This window comes from Styela clava, chromosome 3 (assembly GCF_964204865.1).
Source record: "Styela clava chromosome 3, kaStyClav1.hap1.2, whole genome shotgun sequence".
Lineage (NCBI taxonomy): Eukaryota > Metazoa > Chordata > Ascidiacea > Stolidobranchia > Styelidae > Styela > Styela clava.
The window spans coordinates 7,472,956-7,496,517 of NC_135252.1; the positions used below are offsets into that span (position 1 = coordinate 7,472,956).

The 23,562-nt window shown below is 33.7% G+C and overlaps 3 protein-coding genes across 3 annotated transcripts; 2 read left to right on the top strand and 1 right to left on the bottom strand.

Moving 5' to 3' along the window:
* LOC120343226 (inositol-pentakisphosphate 2-kinase-like) lies at positions 1-5,650 on the top strand. The gene is made up of 5 exons (XM_039412360.2): positions 1-279; positions 595-772; positions 1,363-1,492; positions 2,048-2,219; positions 2,941-5,650. Exons 1-5 carry the CDS (start codon positions 149-151, stop codon positions 3,722-3,724), a joined length of 1,395 nt encoding a protein of 464 aa, XP_039268294.2. The 5' UTR covers positions 1-148; the 3' UTR covers positions 3,725-5,650.
* A 671-nt stretch (positions 5,651-6,321) lies between these two features.
* LOC120342259 (serine/threonine-protein kinase 38-like) lies at positions 6,322-13,423 on the bottom strand. Its single transcript, XM_078110673.1, has 8 exons — positions 13,159-13,423; positions 12,279-12,401; positions 11,587-11,794; positions 10,436-10,693; positions 9,768-9,956; positions 8,997-9,192; positions 8,320-8,432; positions 6,322-7,871 (listed from the first exon to the last, which is right to left on the bottom strand). The coding sequence occupies exons 1-8, from the start codon at positions 13,330-13,332 to the stop codon at positions 7,756-7,758; spliced, it is 1,377 nt and encodes a 458-aa protein (XP_077966799.1). The 5' UTR covers positions 13,333-13,423; the 3' UTR covers positions 6,322-7,755.
* A 1,454-nt stretch (positions 13,424-14,877) lies between these two features.
* LOC120341820 (lipoyl synthase, mitochondrial-like) lies at positions 14,878-23,467 on the top strand. The gene is made up of 8 exons (XM_078110674.1): positions 14,878-15,053; positions 15,147-15,334; positions 15,832-16,006; positions 16,246-16,402; positions 17,008-17,194; positions 17,545-17,690; positions 18,122-18,192; positions 23,030-23,467. Exons 1-8 carry the CDS (start codon positions 14,997-14,999, stop codon positions 23,192-23,194), a joined length of 1,146 nt encoding a protein of 381 aa, XP_077966800.1. The 5' UTR covers positions 14,878-14,996; the 3' UTR covers positions 23,195-23,467.
* The last annotated feature ends 95 nt before the right edge of the window (positions 23,468-23,562 follow it).

The following is a 23,562-nucleotide window of genomic DNA, read 5'->3' on the forward strand; positions in this document are numbered from 1 at the left end:
ATTATTCTTGTATTCTGTAAATGAGTCATGTATCATTGACTTCCTGTATAAGAAGAAGTCGTTTGTTTGTGAATGACGTTATTTTTATGGCTGGTTACTGTGCATTACGAACAATGTGTAGGCAGTTTTGCATTTATGGCATGCCAGAATGGAAGAAATAAGCGATTTTGAAGATTGGGAATACAGAGCAGAAGGAAATCTTCATATTATTGTTGCAAATAAGAGAACAAAGCAAGTTTTGAGATTGTTGAAATGCCACAAAGATCAAACAATTTATGGGTATTTTTTATTTCACATTAGCTACCGGTATATTCTGACTGTATTTTCAATTACCGTAATATACTAATATGATACACTAATTTGTATATTGCATTCTAAAGTGTTTTGATCTACTATCTATTCCTATTACTGATAATAAAATCCAATGCTGGTCAATATACAATACTGTCAAACTGTGTTTGAAGTAATTTTGATTTACCGGTAGTCAAAGTTGTCTACAAACCACAACCAAAATCAGTTTATGACTATCGGTATATTTCTTATGCATAGAAGATGTTCAAGATATTATTGAGAGCTAATTGTTAATTTTTGCAGAGATGTATCAGGATTTGATATTGAAAATGAAATATGCTTTATTCGAAATGTCGCAATACCGCTGATGAGAAATTGTAAAGCTTGCTTTCATGTTGAACGAGCTCCTCTAAGTCGAGACTTCTTGAAAAATATTTCAAAGAGGGTGGAACCACATCGACCAACATCAAGATTGAATAAAGTGAGCTTTGAATAGGGATTTTTACACCTTTGCATTGAAGCAAGGCATTAGAGATCTTCCTGTTCACTTATTGCCAGGGTGGATAAGGTTAGGGATTAGGTCGGAATCTTTCCAGTCTTGAACAGCCTAATCAATTCATTATTACCATAATTATTGAATGTGAAAATAATCTTATTAACTAACCATTTAAAAATCAGAATATATTTATATTATAATATAAACTAAGAATTTTTTTGTTTGAAAAATTAATTAGACATGATATGTATATTATGTGTGAGGTATTATAAATTTGGGGCTTTATCTTATGAACTCTGTATGGCTTAATAATTGTTCTGAATAATAATTCTTCTGAATAATAATTCTTCATCAGGGGACACTCTGGCTAGAAGCATTGAAGCAACATTCATTTTTGAAAAGTTCTTTCATAATTACATTTGTAGTCTATTTATCAACTCATCATATCCGTATTCCTCTGTTAAGAGTAACTAAAACCTGTGGGAATTTTAGATGAAATTGGTCTTAGTCTGAAAACTTGAAAATGAACATCAATGCAGCATCAATTCATCAATGATTGTTACTTTGTTTTATAGATCATAGATCAACGTTGCAAGTATGGGATGTTAATGCCTGACTTCTGTAGAGTTTTGCCGAATCCCACTTCTCACAATGATGTTAATATTAGTATTGAGATTAAACCAAAGCAAGGTTTCATTCTGATAGGTGAGATTTTTTTACAGCCTAGGCTTTTCAAGTTTTAATGTTGATATATGGGAAATAATGTTGGATACAAATCACTCAATTTATATTCCATATTGAAAATTTTTTTATTCAGTTCAGCCCATTATTGTCTGTTACGAATTTGTTTACGAATATATCAGGAACTCATTATTGACGGATGTTCTTTAATAATGGAAATTGTGCCAACAACAAAAAATTGACACAGCTTTATCTAATGGAATAAATTTAGCGTTTCTGGAAAATTTGCCTCAGAAAATTTCGCCACATAGCAAAATTCGCTGCAAGAGCATTTTGCTGTAAATCAAGTATTTGTGATGAAAACCGATAGGTTTATAGGTCTAGGGTATGCTTTTAATAAATACCAAATCTTTTTTAAATAAAAAGGTACTTCAAAAACCTGTTTTTATCACAGATACTTGTTTTACAGCAAAATGCTCTTGCGGCAATTCTTCATGCGGAACCTAAAATTATATATCCATATCCTACTGATTAGCATAATTTTTTGCTGTTGTTCCATGCACTATGTATTCTTTACAGGTCAAAATAGATGTAATTACAGTCAGTTCCAAAGAAATAAGGTTTTGAGCAAGTTTTATGAAAAGGAAAGCACATACTGCCCTCTAGATTTGTTTTCTGGATGCAAGAAAAGAATGAAAAAAGCTATTAAAGCACTTATTCATCATCCTCAAAATAATCTTCGGATTTTCAAGTAAATTATAGTTTCTTGTTGTAAACTATCATTTCTAATTGTAATTTTGATATATTCACCTAGAAGAATGTTGTGACAAGTGTGATACTGTTTTTTTTTTAAATTGAACAATTTCGAATGCCTCGTGTCAAGAGAGATGCAATAAATAGATTATGGTATCATGTTTACTGCCAAAGTGCACTCGCTTATTCTCGTTGATGTTTTTGATCTAAACCTAGGTGCATTTGTCATGTACCTTTGACAGTGATTACCAACCTTTTTTGTTAAATTCCTTCCTCGCGTTCACCCTTCTTACGCATGAAACTACTTTGTTCAATTTGTAATGGATCCCTAGCTAGTGTCACACCTGTTTTTATAAGTAGTTTATATGTGCATGAATAAGTATCAAAGTAATAACGGAAAACTGAAAAATATTATGGATACTACAGCAAATAAAAAGCAAAATTCCTTCCCCAAAACAGAAAACTTCATCCCCGATCGGGAAACGTTGACATTATGAGAATTTCAGAAGATGCTTTTTCTTATCTTTTGGCCGACTTATTATAAAGGAGCTTTGATAAGATAAATCAAAAATTGTTTACTCTTGCAATCCTATATCTTGTAATCAATGGAGTGATATGATTTTAATTGCTTGCAACCTTTGAATCTTCCTGAATTACACTTTTTGGCTACAAGTCTGAATACACCATATTTTTGTAATAACTATTCAATATTATTTTAGAAATGGACACATGATTTATTCTCAAGAAATAGTGGACAAAAAAAACTGCGATAATCATGATTTGTTTAAAGCAACTGTTCTCGGGAACTTTGTCTCACATAGCGACAGCACACGTGGAACAGCAGAAAGATTAAAACGGGCTGCACAAAACTTGCATGATCTTGTTTGCAACCTCCTTCTCCATCCAATATGTGAGCAAAAATCAGATAGAGGACATGTAGCTCAATATTGCGATGCTGGTTTTTCAAATGAGGAAGCAAAAAAGTTGAAATCGCCGTTACGTAAGCAAACCCTTCCAACAAACAGCATATTGGGTCTACTTCTATCATTACAGAAACTGGAAAGTCGTTCAATAAATGAATACTATGATATGTATATGTCTATTAAAAACCAATTGGCGATGTTTCCACATGATGCTCAGAGGCTTTCCATAGAAGGTCCATATGACTCAGAACATTGGAAGAAATTAGTTTTTCAAATTACTAAAGGTGACACAAAATCGACAGCTGAATCGGATTTGAAGAAATTAAATGATCTCGATATAAAAGCATCTTTGCTGAGAAAATTTTTGATTGCGACCAGCTTTAAAGACTGTTCAATCATATTGACATTTCAAAAGAAATTACATGATTGTGATCATATTTCCGCAAAGGATTCACCCATTAGTATAACAACTCGACATGGACAACAGTATTGGTGTTCGTTGGCGCTGGTCGACAGCGATCCCAAACTTTCGAACAGGATTCCACAGTATTATCAAGATGCTTGTAAGCAAGCAGCATAAGAAGTCAGAATATCATTGAAAATATCATTTTCTGCATGTCATTCTTGGGAGCTCAATCCATATCATTTTCTGCATGTCATTCTTGGAAACTATTGTGCATGTGATGAATTCTGCTATCCATGTCTTCTTAGTTTATTTATTCAGTATTTCTTGGTCCTTGGGACATTTTTTGATACTCCCTTAGTGTGTGTACCAGGTTCGGGTTGTGCCATAATTTTATTTCGATTTTCCTTATTTTAGTTCTATTACAAGTTTGAGGACTGTCTGTGTTAGCCAATTGAATATACCCCCTGCCCTTTTTTCAGTCCCTTTACACTCGATGTAAAATAGGTGAACAAAAATAGTTACCTCCATATTGGTACACACACTTCTGGAGCGCTCTTTTTTTTGCTTTAGCTGAAACTCCCAAGATTGGAGTTTTAAGTCTTAATGGCAATGGGTAGAGGGATATTCTATTTAAAGCCATTGTCTTCTATGTATGAATGGACAAATCTTTTAATGTCTCCCTTTTAATATATAATGTGATAAGATGACTTTTCAACCTTATCATATTTGTACATAGATTTATCACACGCTCTGAAGATCCTGTCAGGGTTTATATGGTGTTTGCAATGTAATTTAAATGCGTACTATTAGGTTATTGCTCTGCTTTGTTATTTATCTTATTAATGCAGAATTCAGGCTTTATTGATGCAATTATTTGTATGCAGTTGTACTCGTTTTCTTAGTCTACCTTGCAGTGTCTAGTTTTTATTTTAGGAGACTTCAATATTGCTGCCACAACACAATATATGTGCAATGTGTTGTACATAAAACACTATTGCTATAATTATTTTTATTATGTTCTTTAGATATTTGTATCACAATGCAGGAAATCTGTCTATGAAACTGTGTTATCAAAAGCAAGTGATGCCTCGTATTTGTCAGTGTTCACTGTAACAAAGACACCAAGTACTCTTCCTATCACCTAGCTTTGTATACTGCAAGCTTGAATGCATCATAATAACAATATTTTGTTGCTGTAGGTTTCAAACATTTGTTTTGGTGGCCCAATAGCTCATAAATAAAACTTTCGGAATCTGCACTGATTTTTTTCAATGTATTCGAAGTTGACTTCAACTTAAATTCTAAATTGGGTTCAGCTAGTTATGCCGTAAATTGAGACGATCGTTTTGTTGATTGATTTTCAATTTTTGTCTTGTATAGAACTGAGGAGCTGGTTTCCAACTCTGTCGCTTTATGTTAGAAATTATGTGAAAAAATAACTCGATGGTTAGGAGCCGGAGACTCTTATAGCTCCGGCTGCTAAGCTTGGCCACAGCTATTGAGTGCTCAAGCGAAATTTTTCAAATGAAAAATTCTTCAAATCAGGAATTTCTCGCAATAAATATAACCAATTTTGAATGTATTCGAATATTCAATCAATTTGTTGTATACATCACTGGGGCCCTTGATTAAGTTAAAACAACATTGCTATGTATATTTGGAAAACTGCTTTTCACTTATTCTTTCTATGCCTGTTTGCGATATTGTGTTGTGTATTATTCTTCTTTAATACTATTATAACTGTGGTGGTATTCACCGTGGCACATGTTATACTTTTTATTGTGTAACAACTAAAGACATACACAAATTTAAATAATGCTGCTTACTCTACATCCATATGGCATGAGATATTTTACTGATGAACTTGAATCGCAATTTCATCTGCATGTGAAATAGTATGTTTAACGCAATTTTCCTTTTGGGGTAATGTCACAGTTGCATGTCACTGTGCAATGTATTTTTATTTTTCATTCATTATGCGAGGAGATTACTGCCATCAGGAATGTGGTGTATTTTGTGCAATTTTGCATTGCCTTGCCATTTCATTTATACACATTTATGTTATTATATTTAAATTGCATTATAAACGGTTCCATGCGATATTAGTGTATTTAATAATTGCCTTGTAAAGAAAGTTCAATTAGTAATCGAGGCAGAATTTTGTTGGGAGTGATCACAGTTGAAGGTGACAAAATTGGGGGTCTTGACTGCAATACTAGAGCAGTTATTATTACCAGTGCTTAGAGATCATTCGGATAGAATGACTTAATTAAGCACTGTAAACTGCAAAAATAATCTCAAGCGGGAGCAGTGGACAATAGCAGTGCATTTAAAACCACTTGGTAATTAATAATTTCTACAACTAGTGTTTAATACTTTCAAACTTGAAAAAAGTGTGTTATCCTGAAACAAAGTCGACTGGGGACAAATGCTGAATTTATTATCTTAGCAAGACAGATTTCAGTTATTGGTAATTTTCTTTTATAATCCTGGTTATGCAACAGCACCTTCACGACCTATTTCTCCAGCCTGTAAAATAGCTGCTGGCCAAATAATCAAGATTCTTGCCTAAGTAGCCGTACAATAACAAAATGGAGCAATTCTTCCGATATAATGCAGTGAGAACAACCGAACTAGATTATGTTGTAGTCAACAGTATTAAGACTATTATCACGCATCTCTTGAAGTTCAGGGAAACTGTCAAAGCACCTAACTAAATCTGAAACCATACCAGTTAAATTCAAATCACTACAAAATAAGTACAGCAAACATTGAAGTGCTAATTTTATTCACAATACCAAAAGTATAAGATAACTACAATGAATCGGTATTTGATTTAGAAACTAAATAATGATATATAGATTGTCCTTATAAAGAAAAAATAAGATAGCACAGCTCCTAACAAAACACCATTTCGCGGTGCATGGTATATAAAACTTATATTTCTCATATCCTGACACTGGTCATTAGCTGTTTTTTTAATCATAAACAATTGATGTTCTGATTGGTCACAAATGAAGTGCATAATTCCCAGTGCTTTCTCAATTCATTAACTATTTTATGTGAAATGACTAGCTGAGAGTAGCTGGTTAATATACCATCAACATTGCATAACATGTTTTAGCAGTGTATGTGGCAGTATAAATGCTTTTAATAAAAATAAAACCCTACACGAAAAGATTTCGAAGATATTTAGTAGATTCGATTTATCTGTAACATACCTGCACTCAAAAATTAATTTTAAACAGAGAATCTTAAAACTACCATGTACGGCAGTGATAAATCATAGGACAGAATGAGCTTGATCTTTGGATGACTAAATCCTCAGAATCAAAGCACATGACCACACTTTGGTTAAGTGTCTTCCAAAATTGTATTTCTGATATATCTTAATTAGAACCTTTCGAGCATGAGTTAAAATATGAATCAGGCTAATTATCATGAGTGGGTTTTTGAGTGTTTGATGCAAACAAAGGTGAAACAATAACATGTCAAAGTAACTTACGTCTACTACGACCACACACAGACAGTGGAATGCTACAATATACAAAACATCAAAGTATCGAGTGCAATTCCCGTGCAGGATACTCGAAGAAAGCACATTCAAGAGATTCACATTCATGAAAACACCACAGAAATGTCGAAAACCTAGATAGCATGAACCACAGTACCGTTTATTTTACAAATGAACCAATACATTTGTATCTGCAACATGGGCAATTTTGCAAGTCGTTATTACTGAAACTTCAGATTGAAAAAAGTGGAGTGAAATATTTCAAAATCATCATTCCACAGTTAATATAAGAAAATTTTCAGACAATGATTTTGATAGCGACATAAATGCCAAAAGATGTTGTATTCGTGTTATAAGAGCATATTGAAATTCCTGGAACTTAAAAAATGAACTTATCAAGGGGTGTTAGGGATTACATCTCAACAAATATCGTCTGTAGACGGTATCCACCCATACAATTCAATAATATGTTCATATAATATCTAATGTATAGGACTGGGATATATAGACTTTTCACCCCCCCTGGAGTTTTCCAACAAAAAGACAGTTTGAGCTTCTGATTTTCAGTTCAGTATTCGGTCCAGAGAAAATTTCTTCTTCAGTTAATGATTTATGGGAAAGGAAAATTTAGATGAATAATAGAACTAAAATGCAGAATATTATGAAGGAGTATAAAAATGCTAAAACAGTTTTATCGATTAGGTAATAGTCCGCGTTGTGTCAGACCTTCAAACCTTTTGTATGTGTAATTGATGAAAACCCAGTCTTTAGATTCGTCCATTTCTTTACCTTGTTGTTGTAGTTGTTCTGAAATATCAAATAAAAGTACTCGAACCCCAGGACTATGAACGATTTATATTAAATGCTCACAATTCACAAAAGTAACATTGAAATTTTATTGAAAAAAATTACAAATCATAATTGAATTCAGAACTCAATTTCTGGAAAATAGTATTTGTGGGCTCAATTATTATTGAGAACCTAAGAACTCCAACTTATGGTGTCAACATGAATATGTCCATTGAAAATTTTGTTGTCTTAGGAACATGGTTGACGTTGTCTTAAGAGTGTTCATAAGTACGAGAATAACTGGTTAACTATTTCTATACCAGATATGGTATGGTAACCAGATGAGAGGCAGTGGTTCTTGATGATTAATAATTTTATCAGTTATTCTTGGGAATGAATATGAAAAAGTAATATGTAATTGTTTAACTTTAAATTTAAGACTGATACATGCGTAACCCCAACATACCTGGTTTAATATCAGAATCTGGAAATTCATCAAAATTAGAAGTATCTGTGAGACTTTTAACTTGTACAGGAATAGCAGCTGGTCTATCGCGTATATGCTCCCAGTCAACACCCCTTTATAAAAATGTTGATGTATCAACAATAAAAAGGCAATATGAACAAGAAGGCATCACTTGTCATCAATTGAGAACAAGTTTGTCAAAATCTTTGTGGTGGTTCAATTTTTCACATATTCACAAAGAATCACAATTTAGGGGTATAACACAAGGTGCCAAAGGGATTGATTGCAAGCGAAACTTTACATCTCACTTTAATTACTGAAAATATAAAAGCAACTAGACTAACACTTGGAGAAAAAAAGTGAATTTTAGAATGACAACATGAGCAGCAGAACTACCAATAAAAATTACCAAAATGAGACATTAGCCACTTTATGTGTCCAATATACGTATAAACCAATAACAATAAGAAAGGCAAATATGTAATTAGGTCTGGCAGCTGGTTTGAAATCACAATGGCCACAGCACCAGATTTCATTTTTCACCTCGGAGCTGGGCCCATAGCCATTGGTTTATTTAGTATGACCACTAAAATGGGAAATCAAACTAACTGCAAAACTATGATAAGAGGGTTTCAAATTAATTTGCTGAACTGTAGCAAAGACATAAATTTCCTTACCTGAAAAATTTGTGATTCCTTATTGTTTGAACTCCATCAATACCAAGACGTCTGTCAGCCTCAGCACAGAGAGATAAAATCAAATCACGAGCGATATCAGATATTGGAAGTTCAGGTGGAAATACAAGATGAGTTTGCCAGTGCATAACTTTGTGATATGTTTCTTGAGGACTTTCAGAACAAAATGGAGGATATCCTGCATAGAACAAGTATACATTTATGTAAAACGGCGGTGTTGTAGTTGTTGCAACACAATATGGGTAAATGACGAATTGAAATTTGAAAAATTAAAAAAAATAACGACTTTGTTGAATATTCACATGATGGGATTCCCCCTTACTTTAGTTTCTCTGTACTCAATTCATGGAAGTTTAAAATTCAATTTACAAAAATTTAGATGACACATAATAATCAATTTCCCCTTGAATTGTTTAAAGCAAATCAGTACACTAAAAAATGAATAATAATAACTGCAAGATACATGGTTGGTATTGTGAATAGTCAATTACAGGAAGGCATTAATATACCGGTATGTGAAATTTGGTGAAATATGTTATAATAATAATTGGTAAAACACTCTAATTTAAACTACAACTCATTGATACAATACAGTAATGGACTTCAGTGCCCACAAATGGAGCTGACTTGGGTCCAACTGTTAATAGCAATCTTAATACAACCAAACTCACCACAATCGGTTAAATTTCAACTGCACATCAAAATAAGATCAGCTGAACAGATCAGGTAAAATGGTGTATACTGTATACATACCTATAAGGCACTCATACATAATAACGCCTAATGACCACCAGTCACAAGTTTTCGTGTATCCGGCTTGATGAAATACTTCGGGAGCAATATAGTCTGGTGTACCGACAGTAGAATAAGCGAGTTGACGTCGTTTACTTTTCCACGTTTCAGCTTTTCTTCGTGAATCGTGCAAACTAAGAGGCTTTGATGCTGAAAATTTAATTTTTCTGTTGATAAAACTAATAGTAAATATTATTGAATATAATCAATATTCCATACCCGAAAAATAATTTTAGAATGTATTTGGAATATTGAATTATTCAATTTTAGGCACTCCGGAAGTGTGCATACCGATATGGAGGTAACTAATTTTGTTCGCCTACTTTACTTCAAGTTGTGTGAAGGCCAAGGGACTGAAACTTATGAGCAGGGGGTATATTCATTTGGCTAACACAGATAGTCCCCAAACTCGTAATAGAACCAAAATAAGGAAAATCTGAATAAATTATGGCCCAACCCTAACCTGGTACGCACACTACGGGAGTACCGAATTTTGACCATGCTTGATCACCAAATATTGTTAGTACAGTATCACAAGTAATATTATTATTGTCGAAGGATATACCGTAGATCAAGGACATCATTACAACATTATTAATGTATTTTAGATCGAAACAGTAAAACATTACCAAAGTCTCTGGGTTCTGCTCTTGACAAATCCCTGTAGTAATCAGTGCTGTGGGCTTTTTTCAATCCTGTGCAAAGACCAAAGTCTGATAATTTGACATGTCCTCTATCGTCAAGTAAAAGGTTATCCGGTTTAATGTCTCTGTGAATAAAATCTAATTGATGTATTGAATCAATTGCGAGAATTGCTTCTGCCACATAGAATTGTGTTTGTTCCTCTGTTAAAGTGTCATACTTCATGAGAAGGGTCATCATGTCACCTGTACAAATAAAACTTATGATAAAATAACGATTTATTACAATGAGGAGATGGAATGAAAAGTAGACATTTTGGGGCAACGATATCAAACGGCCAAGTGTGTGTATTTAGAACTTGAATTATAATCTTGAGAAGACAAAAGCATATATTTGTATCTTTAAAAGTCCATGCATTTAGAGAAATTGACTGGTTAGCTTAGATATGGCCAAAACTCAATAATCATCTATTTCAAATACATTCAAGAATAATATTTCCAAATACATAATATAGAATATATTTTAAAATGGGTCATTTTTAATCGATACACTTCGAAGTCAATTATATTCCAGTTGTTTCGTCACTGTCAAATTACTCAAATGCAATCATCCCAACTAGTACTAGCTTGGATTTTACAATAGAAGGATCAAGATAAACAATGGGTTGACTATTCATTTTTAATTCACAGAAATAAAAATAAAGGTCTTCTTGTTCATACAGCAAGATATCGTTAACCTCAAATGATGAATTTCCAAAATATACCATTAATTTTGAAATGAACCCTTAATTCTCTTTTGCATGTAACCAGAAATTTAAAATTTTCAAAATTATCACTTTTGAATCAATTTCAATAATCATTCCATCCGTAACTGTACAAGAGCCACCTTCATATCCTCCAGGAAAATATGGTTATGATAAACATATTGAACTATTAGCTAATCCACTAAATAATAGTTTTCCATCCAAGTGCCAGTATAGTTATAATTCCAAGTAAGAAGATGATTTCATAGGACAAATAAGCTGGTTTCAATCCTGGTTTCAATTCATGCTAATGTTCACTTGTAAATACATCATAAAAATGATGAGCAAAATGTTGATCTATGAAAATTAGCATGACATAGACATTATTATTCATACCTCCAGGAAGAAATTCCATGATTAAATACAGGTTATATGTATCTTGAAATGAGTAAAACATTTTCACGACCCACGGATTTTCTGCCTGAACTAGAATATCACGTTCAGCTCGAACATGTGCAACTTGTTCTTTATCCATCATGTCTTTTTTTCGCAGCATTTTCATTGCATAAATATGTCCAGTGTCTTTTTTTTGGACCAAGTGAACCTGAAAAATTGTGATAATCAATGGTAAAAAATAACTAGAAACTTGCTAAAATCAAGTTTTTGGATACTTAACAAATCACTTTCAACTCGAATCACTTTCTAAGTGGAAATGGAGGTACTCTCACTTTATATTTTTCACTATTTAATGGGTATCCTCGTTTTATGCCATGTGTGGCTTATGCTTACCGGTACTTCAGAAAACTGGGTCATTTTGTGGACTTATCACCAATCCATTATGGCCACCAAGTTTTTAACAAATGGCTATGCTCATGGCGATAGTACGGTATATAATTTAAGCACTGTTCTGTAGTTAGTTGATTATAACGTTAGATAAATTGCGTTTAAATTGTCTAGGAGAGGATTTTATGATACAAAATAATATGCGACGTAAATATCAATACTATCTGTATATTAGTAAAAAAATAAATTCGTAAAATTTGTCTTTCATTAAATGACATGGAAACTAACATAGAATATATACACACCTCTCCAAATGCACCTCGTCCAATGACTTTCAGCATTTCAAAATCACCCAAACCAAGTCGCGTGCGTTTGAGTCTCAAAAACTCTGTCTCCTTCAGAGCATGTTGTTCACGACGACGATCTCTCTGAAATATGGGTTGAGAATATAAGAAGAAATAATATTTCCTCCTAATGCTAGAATGTGTTAGTCATGAAGTTGTGGAGAAATTGATTCCAGATTGGTAATTTAAAAGTATTTTTCCCTTATATTAGCAGATTTGACGTTTATTAAATCAACACCTTCTCCAAATATCTGTATATTACAAAACCATCACAATCTGGAGTTTCAACTTGATGGCTGATAAAGAATCTATTGAATATATATCTTAGCAATATTTCAAAAGTAAAATTCATTATGTTCATATTACACAATAATATTTTTGTATATATAGCTTTTTCACCATTTGAATTATTCAAAACACTTTCCAGCAGCCTAATATATATCCTATATATCAAAAGGAAGGTCTGAATATGTTCTACTACACTTAAGTTTTCATTCTTAATTTCAATTTTCACCTTAGCTCAGAAGGCATTCTTTTGATACCCACTGATCATGCTTTGTCGAATTTGGTTCCAAAATTTTGATAGGAAAGTATACAAAATATTAAGTAATCTAAGTAGAATAGAATATTAAAATTGCGTGCGATGGTCCTGTAGTAGTAAGCAATGGATTTAACTATGTTGGCACCTTTCCCAGGAGTATAATGGGGCAGAAAAATCCTTGTTTGGAGTAGAAATACTGCTGATAAAAAAGCTGAAATCAATAATTTCAAGATGCATAAGAAGTTTCAAATATCTCACTTGGATTTAACAAATATACAAAATGTAGAAAAGGGCATTTACCTCATCAGTTGGTAATTCTTCATTGTTCATGGTCTTTTCCAGTAAACTCATCCTTTCCTCTCGTTCAAGTTGTTGATTCATTAAATTGGAATAAAAAGTTTCGATTGTAACTTTTGCTTTGGTTACTTTATCTAATGTGTGGCCGCTCATGGCAGTGTTGCCAGGAGCTGCCATGTTTGTCAGTTGTTGATCTTTGTTGAAAGTTTAAACTACTTTAACAGCATTTCGAGTCCACTTGGAATTAATTTCGAAAACGTCTATACTGCTGTAAAGTAATTTAATAAATTGAAGCATGAAAAGTTAAAAACAATGATCATATATCATAATATATTCATCCCATGCAGGGATGGTTATGTGCGAGAGGATTGCTGGACTCCTCGCCGTCGTTGGGTGGTTCACATAACCGCTGGTCGGTTACGGCTTCCTCCACCACCAAGTCCATGCTTTCGAAAACAAACAATATAACCAATCCCATACCCGACTTGGAATGGTAACCGGACGAGAGGCCGTGGTTCGCCATATGGATAAGCCGTCTTATCGGCTTTCCTCTCCCCCGGGATAAACAAGTAAATCTCAATCCCAATCCTATATGAACAGAGAATGTATTTTTTTGACACGCCTCACAGCTTCACTTTAAACAAGGCTCTGTACAAGCATCTTATCACTACGTGCTGACGTGAAAATCTTCTATTTTTAGAAAGACGGACGGTAAAAGTTGAGCATCTTACATCTATTGAAATACTTTATAGACAGATAGAAAGAAAATCTGTGGCATACGTAATCGCACAAGTTCAAACATGAGTGGGCCTCACCTCATTCATATAGATATTATAAAGAGTTACATATAAAAAACTTCAGATAGTATAAAACAGAGAGTAAAGTGATTTTTTAGTATTCCGATCATTGCTATCAGAGAAAATCTGAATAAGTTGATTTGATCTAAAATTACAAATGTAGTATTTAGGTATTTTCGAACTTGAAACAAGGTACTGCAGTACTGTACCAAAAAATGGCTGAATTGGTACAAGTTGACTTATTCTACCAGTGACTTAATAGTGTATTAATGAAAATTTATCTTCATTTGTAATTTCAAACTAATGACAGAATGTGGTAATGTGAGGTCAGGCAGTCAGAAGGTATTGATAGACATGGCTGCCAAAAACATACATTCAGACATTACAGTAAATACGGTATAGATATTTCAGACAATATAGACAATTTATTTCTGATCTGATGAATAACTTCGACCTCTAAATACAGACAGGAAAAAACTAAACTCCAGAAACTCTGGAGGCAGGAAGGTGATGTGATTCAATCACAATACCAGAATACTGGTACTCCTTCAACCACGGCCGTTTTGTCAGTAAATCAATTTTACAGTTGGTTATATCCAACGATTGTATATGGATGTTATTGGGGTAACATTAATGCTGTTTAACTACTCGCGCAACAGACGGCACAATGAAAAAAAAATAAAATGACAGAATTCAGGAATTGGTACTGTAAACTGATGAACTGACAAAAAATTGCGAGTGCACGTTGCAAATTTTGGTTTCACTGTCTCAATGAAAATAATAAAATATACTAATTAGTTAAAACAACGCTTACACGAGGATATTAAATAACAAATTGCATACCATTTTCACATCACTAGTTACAGAGTTACGAGGAGCGAATAAATTGCAGGATGGCGTGAGAGAGTCGATGTTACTTGTTATTGCAAAGGCGGTTCAGTTCTTAATATTTTTTAGATACCATATCAGATCTGCAGATATTGAGGTGAGTGGGCTTGTGGATTGCTGACTCTTGAATATTTTGAAAATTATTCATTTAAAACAATGTTGTGTACCACAAAAACGATTCCAATTTGCACAAGAAGAGTTTCTGCTTTGAAGGTGAGTGATATAATTTAAATTACAGAATTTCGATATCCGGTCTATTGCAAACATACCGTATTGCAGTATTATTAAAAACTCTTTTCATTTTAGGCAGTGGTGAATGCTAAACAGTTTCAACGAATAAATTTTTCAACCACAACACATGATCTTGAAGCTGATAAAAAATCTGCTATTGCAAATGGACCTGGATTAGAGGATTTTGTGTCAGGAAGTATTGAAGAAGGGGATGCATGGCAACATTACACTGGAGATCTTGTGCGAACAAAAGGAATTAAAAGGTATGTCAGCTTTTGTTATTATTATCAACTGTGCCATTTGCTATTAGGGGCATTCAAAAGTGATGATCTTTTTGATGAAATCTTGACGGCCCATTGTACAAGTGATTTTTGGTCAAAAGTAGGAAGCCTTTTTGCCACAAATGAAGTATTAATACAAACTATTCATATACGAATGGGCTACTCATTCACCAGAGTAGTGGCATTCACTGATGAACTCCAGTAGAACCCTTCCCCCTAATCCATATGCAGACATGAGTGTATATGTTATTATTTTTAAACAACTCACAAGAAAATATAAACTCAAACCATCCTGTGGTCAGGAAAGTCTCTATACTTGTATTCCAAAGTAGGATTCTTAGCACAGGCATGTATTTTTGTAAGATGATGATAATGAAAATTTCTCTCAGGCAATTTATTATTTCAAATAAAATATCCAAATTCACCATAAATTACCACAAATGTTTTACAAAATTGACTAGCCTACTTTCTGTTCATAGGTTGAAATTGCCACCTTGGTTGAAAACAAAATTTCCGCAAGGCGAAAACTATAAAAAACTAAAGTCTGATTTGAGGAAATTAAAATTGAGCACTGTGTGTGAAGAAGCTCGCTGTCCGAATATCGGAGAATGCTGGGGTGGTGGAGAGCATGGAACTGCAACAGCAACAATAATGGTATGTCGTGCTTAAAATGTTCATCCATATACAGATTTTTTCGCATTCAGAATGTCTTTGTATGTTTTGTTTGTCACACAATATCCGATTAATCAGAGAGAAAATGAGAACAGTGAGATTCGTAATGACTTTACTTGATATGTGATTGAATTGAGCGGTGTACTAATATAGATTCTAGAATTATTTTCTTCTCTATATAATCATTTTGATATATACATAATATATATATATACTTTCAGCTCATGGGTGACACATGTACACGTGGATGTAGATTTTGTTCAGTGAAAACAGCAAGGAATCCTCCACCTCCTGATCCTATGGAACCAGAAAGCACAGCTAGAGCCATCTCTGAATGGGGTCTTGATTATGTTGTACTGACATCGGTTGACAGGGATGGTATGTATAATTTAATTAAGTGTCTAGGTAATATGTTTTAGCATGCTGCTGGGCAAACCATTGAATTCAGCCAAATAATGTATCATTACCAGTGATGTTTATATACTATCTCAATTCTCCTGAAAAATGCTGATGATACCTGATAAGCATCTAGTAACATTTGTAACCTAATTTTCCATATTTAGAAGGGCAAACTAGCTTTATCGTTTCAAAGATTATATCTGGATATTAACATATGTGGTGATTTGAGAATAGTAAGTTTATATATTGTGGGCCTAGTGATTAAAGTGCTGAGATTTACTTTAAAATCACGGTAAGTTGAAATATTGGGTTTAAATTGTATGCCCACCTTCTCACACAGGATGTTATTTAAAAATGGGTAGGCAATGACAAATTTTACCAAAATGTCACACTTTATATAAAGCCATCTGAGCTTTAGTTTAGTATCAACAGAATCAAGATACTTTGTTTTATCATCCCTTGTTGCTGAATAAACTAATTAAAAAGGAGTCGTGTTGGTATGTATGGAGCAGATAACCCTGCAATAGTATTATCAGAATTATAATTGATTCAAATACTGTGAAATTCTTTCATATTTTTAACAGATTTACCAGATGGAGGTGCTGAACATTTTAGTAACACTGTGAAAAATATAAAAAGTTTTATTAACAGTATATTTGTTGAATGTCTGACTCCTGATTTTCGTGGTGACAAAAATTCTATAGAGACACTCGCTACATCTGGATTAGATGTATATGCTCACAATATTGAATGTGTCCGAGATTTAACATGGTATGTACAAATGTCCTTTAACCATGTTTAAATTTATTCAAACTATGAAGCCCTAAGACTGTCATGCAGAAGTCAAATTTGAATACTCTTCGTTAAGACAGACCTTGAGAAATTTTAGTTTGTGCGCGGTAACAATAAATATCCCTGTCAATCAAAAACATTGCATCTTCCTACATGTCCACGAATGCCCGTGTGATTTTAGAATTGTCTCGCGATTGAAATGGCCGAAACCTAACTTACCCTATGAATACCATGGTAAATAAAATAAAATTCAAATATCGGATAATTTCTGATGGAATATTACCCTCTATTACCCAACTTGTTCTCAAAGATTATGAATTAAATTTCAGGTTGGTTCGAGATCCCAGAGCAACATACGATCAGTCATTATCAGTGTTGTCTCACGCAAAGTCAGTTAATCAAAATATTTTAACGAAATCTTCTATAATGCTTGGATTTGGAGAAACTGATGAAGAAGTTCTGCAAGCTTTAAAAGGTATAAGGAATAGCAAATCATGATTTACCATTAACACATCACATGATAAATTTAGGCTTTGTACACAGGCGTGACAAATAGTAAGGCAAACGTATAAATCATAACGACATTAGTGGCACCAGTGCTTGTCAGTTTTTTTCATCACATTTCTCTATAGTATGTATTTTTCATATTACAATCTGTGGATATAATTCGAAGAATGTTGCTCAGTTGTGTACCATCATATTGCTAATATTATCTATAAGTTGAAGCGATGAAGCGATATTATGCATTATTCCAACTTGTAGTCTTTGAATCTGAAATTCCAGACGATTTTAATTGTTAAGTTACAACCAAATGTAACAACCCAAGCTTTGATTTGCAAAATTACTTGTGTGCTTCTGTACTTATTCAGCTAATGTTTTGAATATGTTTATTTTTTACATATATAGATTTAAGGAGTGCTGAAGTGGATTGTGTAACATTGGGTCAGTATATGCAACCAACGAAAAGACATGTAAAAGTAAGAGTTCTTTTACTGCTATATTATTAATGTGTTAATAATACCAACAATCAGTGTTCACTATTAGCGCACTTTTTTGCGAAAATTGCGAAGCACTTTCGCAACTTATTTTAGGGACTGCGAAATAGCACTTTTTTCCGATTTTGAATGGAATAAAAATTCAAAGTTAACAAATATTTTCGAGTATTAAGTTGACAAATAAGTAACATACTGGTACTTTTGTAACTCAATTCTGCATATCATAACGATATTTACCGGAATTCTAACCTATGAGATGCAGACATAGGAGATAAAGCTTTTGCATTAACGGCAAAATTCTTGTTTATAATATGATTATTATACAAGCACACGAATTCCGCTTCTCCCGGGGCGTTTCTTTGAACGAGAGTGGTCATGTGACTATCAATGATATCGATGAATTCAAAATGACTATAAAAAGTGTTAGTAACGTGTTATAGTCACTTTGGATGAATTGTGACCAAACTGCACGATTTTCAAATCAGACGAAACTTTTAGCAGCATGTCACAGATTTGCAAAATCAACAAATTCACAAAATACCATTAAGTGCCATTTTATTGTAATCACAATGTTGAAAGGACGTGGCATTTTCCGGAATTTTGCGATATTTACACAACTATTTCTCATTGATATGCGAGGAGGGGTGGGCAAAATTCAATATTTTTTTAAATCGAATATTTTTAAGGAGTACCGAATAAACGTGGTGGAAACATTAAAAAATCGGCAACAAAGCCTTTTTACTGGTTAATTCCGTTGTAATCGCTAATTGTTCTTGTCACCGATCGTTTTGGCGGCGATATCCAGGTTTTGGGTAATCTATATTCCCGCCCTCTCTTTTTTACAAATATATATATGAATTCTTGTGGGTCGGCGGACATCGAAGTTTTATATTTCGTGTTTACCCGTTCGTTCACATCGGCAACAAATTAACATTTGCGCTGGCTTTAATATTACCTATCAAGATTTGTAAATTTACCGTCCCAATTTTATGCGCATGGTAATATTATTGTCCATACCGTGATGCAGATATTTATTAAGACGATAATTAACTTTCTCATGTATTTCTATGGTGATAAACTTCGCAAATCTGAAATTGTGCCAATCCTGAATGTTGATTTAAAATAGTGATTGAATAATTCGGCTATAAAGGCATTTCTGCGTGGTCATAAGACGAGATGACGTTAATGAACAGCACTTCTTTTACAGGATATTTTACGTATGCGACTTAATGCTAAAAAGATTGGGCTCGAGTGCCTAATAGAGGTCAGGCGCTAATTGTAACTAATTCCCTCAAGTTTCAACTTGTTTACAACAAAACAATACCCCGGCGATGATTATAGCTAAAATGTTACCGAGCAATTCACAATTTTATTTATGGAATTTGCAAATTCACCAGTTTCTTGACGATTTTGATACTGTCACGCCCTAATTATTAGTGCAAAAAATACTCCCCTTCTTCCGCGGCGGTTTGACGGGTTCTTTGTTCCATTCTTCAGAAAGTTCTGACACGGGGGATATAGAATACTGAATCTGGAGGGTTGAATCCCTGTCCACTTACTGGTGATTTTCCGTTTTGAAATGCGTGAAACATTCTCTATTTTAAATTAAATGACGTTTCGCGGGCTAGAGTTCTCCCCGAAAATGATGTGTTCCATTAGTTAGACGATAGATAAAACATTAAATTAATAATTTTCGTGACGCCCCGTTTTCGAAAATACAAAGTTATATCGCAAAAAAAGGCGTTATGATACATTTGGAATGAAACATTATTTACGGTGAATTCAGATCACATTTTACTCTCCATGACACCCGGTATCCGAAAATACAGTTGTATCTCGAAAAATGTGTTTTGTTACATTTAAAATAAAACATTTTTGCGATTAATTTAGATTAGATCATATTTTGCTTTTCACGACACCCGTTTCCGAAAATACAAGGTTATATCGCGAAAATGTGTTTTGTTACATTTAAAATAAAACATTTTTGCGATTAATTTAGATCATATTTTACTTTTCAGGACACCCGTTTTCGAAAATACAAGGTTATATCGCAAAATGTGTTTTGTTACATTTAAAATAAAACATTTTTGCAATTAATTTAGACCAAATTTTACCTTTCACGGCAACCCGTTTCCGAAAATACAAAGTTATATCACAAAAAATGCGTTTTGTTACATTTATTTTGCATTCCCAATAAAATACATATTTTCCCTAATTAAGGTCGTCGATGAACCTGTTCCTGTCGTTCAAGCTCGACACACGTTTGGACGAGTGTGGGGCGGTTTTTTGATCGACGATAAATTAAAAAGTTGCCACACGTTATTTGTATAACGATAATAACTGAAAATTAAGATTTTATAATAGAAGTGAATTTGTCTCAAGATGGTATTTTACGATTCCTGCCCACAGAAAATAAACACGCTGACAGGCTTGGTTATAATTGATATTCGTTTAATTTATTTTACACTATTAATAAACGCGCCACACCAATTGCGACCATATAAATTGCAGTCGCATCGGTATGGACTGTATGTTTTTGGCGCTCTCAAATTAATAATAATTTTCAACAACAATTTGTTTACAATTTTAACATTCCGCCGGCCATGTATGGTCGAATAAAATGTTCACATATTCGAAACATGACTTGGCCAAGGATGGAAGGGATCACTAAAGAGCTAATAGAAAGTACATACGCGAGGGTATGATATTAATATCGAGAATATTTGTGAGCATATCACTGGACGAAAATATTTTGCACCCGGCTGTTTGTTGGCAGAACTACGATACGCTAAAGTTAATTGATCGAATACAGGGAAGTATTTATTTATCATCTCACTTGCGAACATCGAGGTTTTGGAGGAATTGTACGATCATGTTGTCTTTCTTAAATAATAACTTTTTCAATAAATGTTCATTTTACTTTTGCGTCTTTATTATATGTCTGGTTTTCATTTATTTTAAATTCGAAATTGTCCGAAATACTCCAACAGGTGTATAGGTACAATAATAATAGTACTTACCAAAGTACCTACCAGGGAAGTTTAATACACACGATGTGTAAAGGGCGTCGTAACTCCCGTTTATTAATTATAAATTTTTTTACATTCTGCTTAAAAAACAACGGCAGTCATCTCACGTAACTCTCGCGACCAAATCTTTTTTGTTTTGTATGGCATCGTCTTGGCGACGAATTTATTGCCGACTGAATTTTAATTGTGTTTTAGGTTAGTTATTTTCTGTTTGTTGGTTTCTAAACTTTACAAACTTGGGTAGCAATTACTATTAATGTGAGATTTGTGCATATGAACCATTGATTATCGCGACTGGATGTCCGATATCTGAGAATGCGTAATTCTCTTTCAACATTAATTTTCAGGATATCAGCGTTCATGTGATCGAATAAAAATTATTTATCAAATTGATTGGTATTTCGAGACACTCTCAAAATTATTTGGGATCCATTATCATATCATTCGTTTATTTTTTATATTCATGTTTTTCTCAAGAATCACCCTCGTTATATTTAGTGTACCTTCGCAAAAGAAAACTCTTTGATGTCATCGTTCCTATTAGTGTAATTGAAATATATGGAAACCTCGCAAGTGGCGTTGTGATGCGAATATTTGATACTAGGTCAGCAGCATTACAAAGAGTGCTATTTATGAATGCTGAAAGTACATGACATTACTAAACATTTTGCCAATATATGATGTTTTCTGCCCGATTTAAACTAACTCGCACGCAAACCAAGGCATGTGGACATTTAAAAATTAGTTGTCTTTGGGTAAGCTCTGAAATAGTATAATATAAATGTAAATGAGAAATTAGGTCACGCTAGCTCACGAAACGGGAGGATTTTTAAAGTGATCTTGTGTAATATTTCGGAGAAAAAAGTTTGAAAGGAAAGTAGGTCAACCTATCTCCTAAAACAGGGGAGTATCCTGCATAATATTTCGGAGGGAACGTAGGTTAACCTATCTTTTAAAACAGCGGGTGGCGACTTTCAAAGTGGTTCAAAATCACAAATTAATAATTATCAGATTAGGTTTGGGGATGAATCGAAAAGTTGAATTTCCAGCGCACCTAACCCTAATTAGTTGATTGCTATTTATATTTGGGGGGGGGGGGGGATTATTTTGCACCGGTTTGGTACAAACGATCCACCCTGTAACAAATATGGTTTCCAGCCGGCCTCGTGTCTGTTAGATGGAAGGAGTAACAAATGTGAAAGTCTATGCTGTTTACGCCAGTAAGCAACTGACACCGTGATACATTGCATGAAAGTTTTGTCCGTGGCAGGTGTTAGCAGATGTCATTTCGTTGCCGATGAATTCGCTTGTTTTAATTAAACATGAATTCGCTTAAAGGGAACTCGGTTAACGAAAAGGCTTCTCTTTAATTCATAATATTAACCGGAGGAGCGCTTTTTCGAGTATCTATGCCGTTTTGAATGGGTTATATGAAAGGCTAGGGCACCTAACTTGTTAAAATCGGCAAAAGCACTTTCGCACTTTTTTTTTGGACTGCGAAGCACTTTCGCACTCATAATTTGCTTAGAGTTAACACTGCCAACAATCGTTTTCTCTTATAAAAATCTGTGTCTCTGTGACCCATGATTTTACTGGTTTTGATGAAAATTCTATTTCGTGCACATTTTTTACTGCTTAACCTAAATGTTGATGAATAAAAAGCATCACATTCCGTTGAATATTGACAGCTCCATATGCCTTTACTTAGATTATCCTATATTCAGAAACTATTCTTACAAAACCACAATATTATTTCGCTATATTGGTAATGTAAATTCATCATATTTTAGGTGAAAGAATATGTCACTCCAGAGAAGTTCAAACACTGGGAAGATGTTGGGAAGGATTTAGGATTCTTATATACTGCCAGTGGTCCACTCGTTCGTTCTTCATATAAAGCTGGGGAATTTTTTATCAAAAATCTTTTGGATAAACGGAAGACATCTGCACTATAATATAACTTCTTGCAAGTCGAGATATTTGGAGAATTCAGCCTACATTATTTGTTGCCCACTTGTCACAAATGCTGTCCATTATCAATTCAAAAATAGTACTACTGAAGTAACCATCCATTTGGTAGCAGTAATGTGCTTTGTGGAAAATTCTGAGTAAACCCTGTTCCTTACGAGTCTTTATGCATGTTAATATAATACTCTATTCTACTATACACATGTTGCGTTATTTATTGTATAAATATATTTAGCCAAATAAACGACTAAATAACTGAGCTGGTTGATGTATAGATATAAGTATATATATAAGATGGGAAGTGGGTACTCCCTAAGTATGTGAACCAAGATGGTGGACACCGGGACGTAGTACG

What these genes read in the sequence shown, in the direction of transcription:
- LOC120341820 (XM_078110674.1), top strand. Translation starts at nt 14,997, where the DNA reads ATGTTGTGTACCACAAAAACGATTCCAATTTGCACAAGAAGAGTTTCT. An exon ending in GAAGAGTTTCTGCTTTGAAG is followed by an intron (nt 15,054 to 15,146) that starts GTGAGTGATATA and finishes TTTTCATTTTAG; the next exon opens with GCAGTGGTGAATGCTAAACA. An exon ending in GACATCGGTTGACAGGGATG is followed by an intron (nt 16,403 to 17,007) that starts GTATGTATAATT and finishes TATTTTTAACAG; the next exon opens with ATTTACCAGATGGAGGTGCT.
- LOC120343226 (XM_039412360.2), top strand. Translation starts at nt 149, where the DNA reads ATGGAAGAAATAAGCGATTTTGAAGATTGGGAATACAGAGCAGAAGGA. An exon ending in CAACATCAAGATTGAATAAA is followed by an intron (nt 773 to 1,362) that starts GTGAGCTTTGAA and finishes TTTGTTTTATAG; the next exon opens with ATCATAGATCAACGTTGCAA. An exon ending in GCAAGGTTTCATTCTGATAG is followed by an intron (nt 1,493 to 2,047) that starts GTGAGATTTTTT and finishes TATTCTTTACAG; the next exon opens with GTCAAAATAGATGTAATTAC.
- LOC120342259 (XM_078110673.1), bottom strand. Translation starts at nt 13,332, where the DNA reads ATGGCAGCTCCTGGCAACACTGCCATGAGCGGCCACACATTAGATAAA. An exon ending in CATGGAATTTCTTCCTGGAG is followed by an intron (nt 10,694 to 11,586) that starts GTATGAATAATA and finishes TTATTTGTACAG; the next exon opens with GTGACATGATGACCCTTCTC. An exon ending in TATGTATGAGTGCCTTATAG is followed by an intron (nt 9,193 to 9,767) that starts GTATGTATACAG and finishes TGTTCTATGCAG; the next exon opens with GATATCCTCCATTTTGTTCT.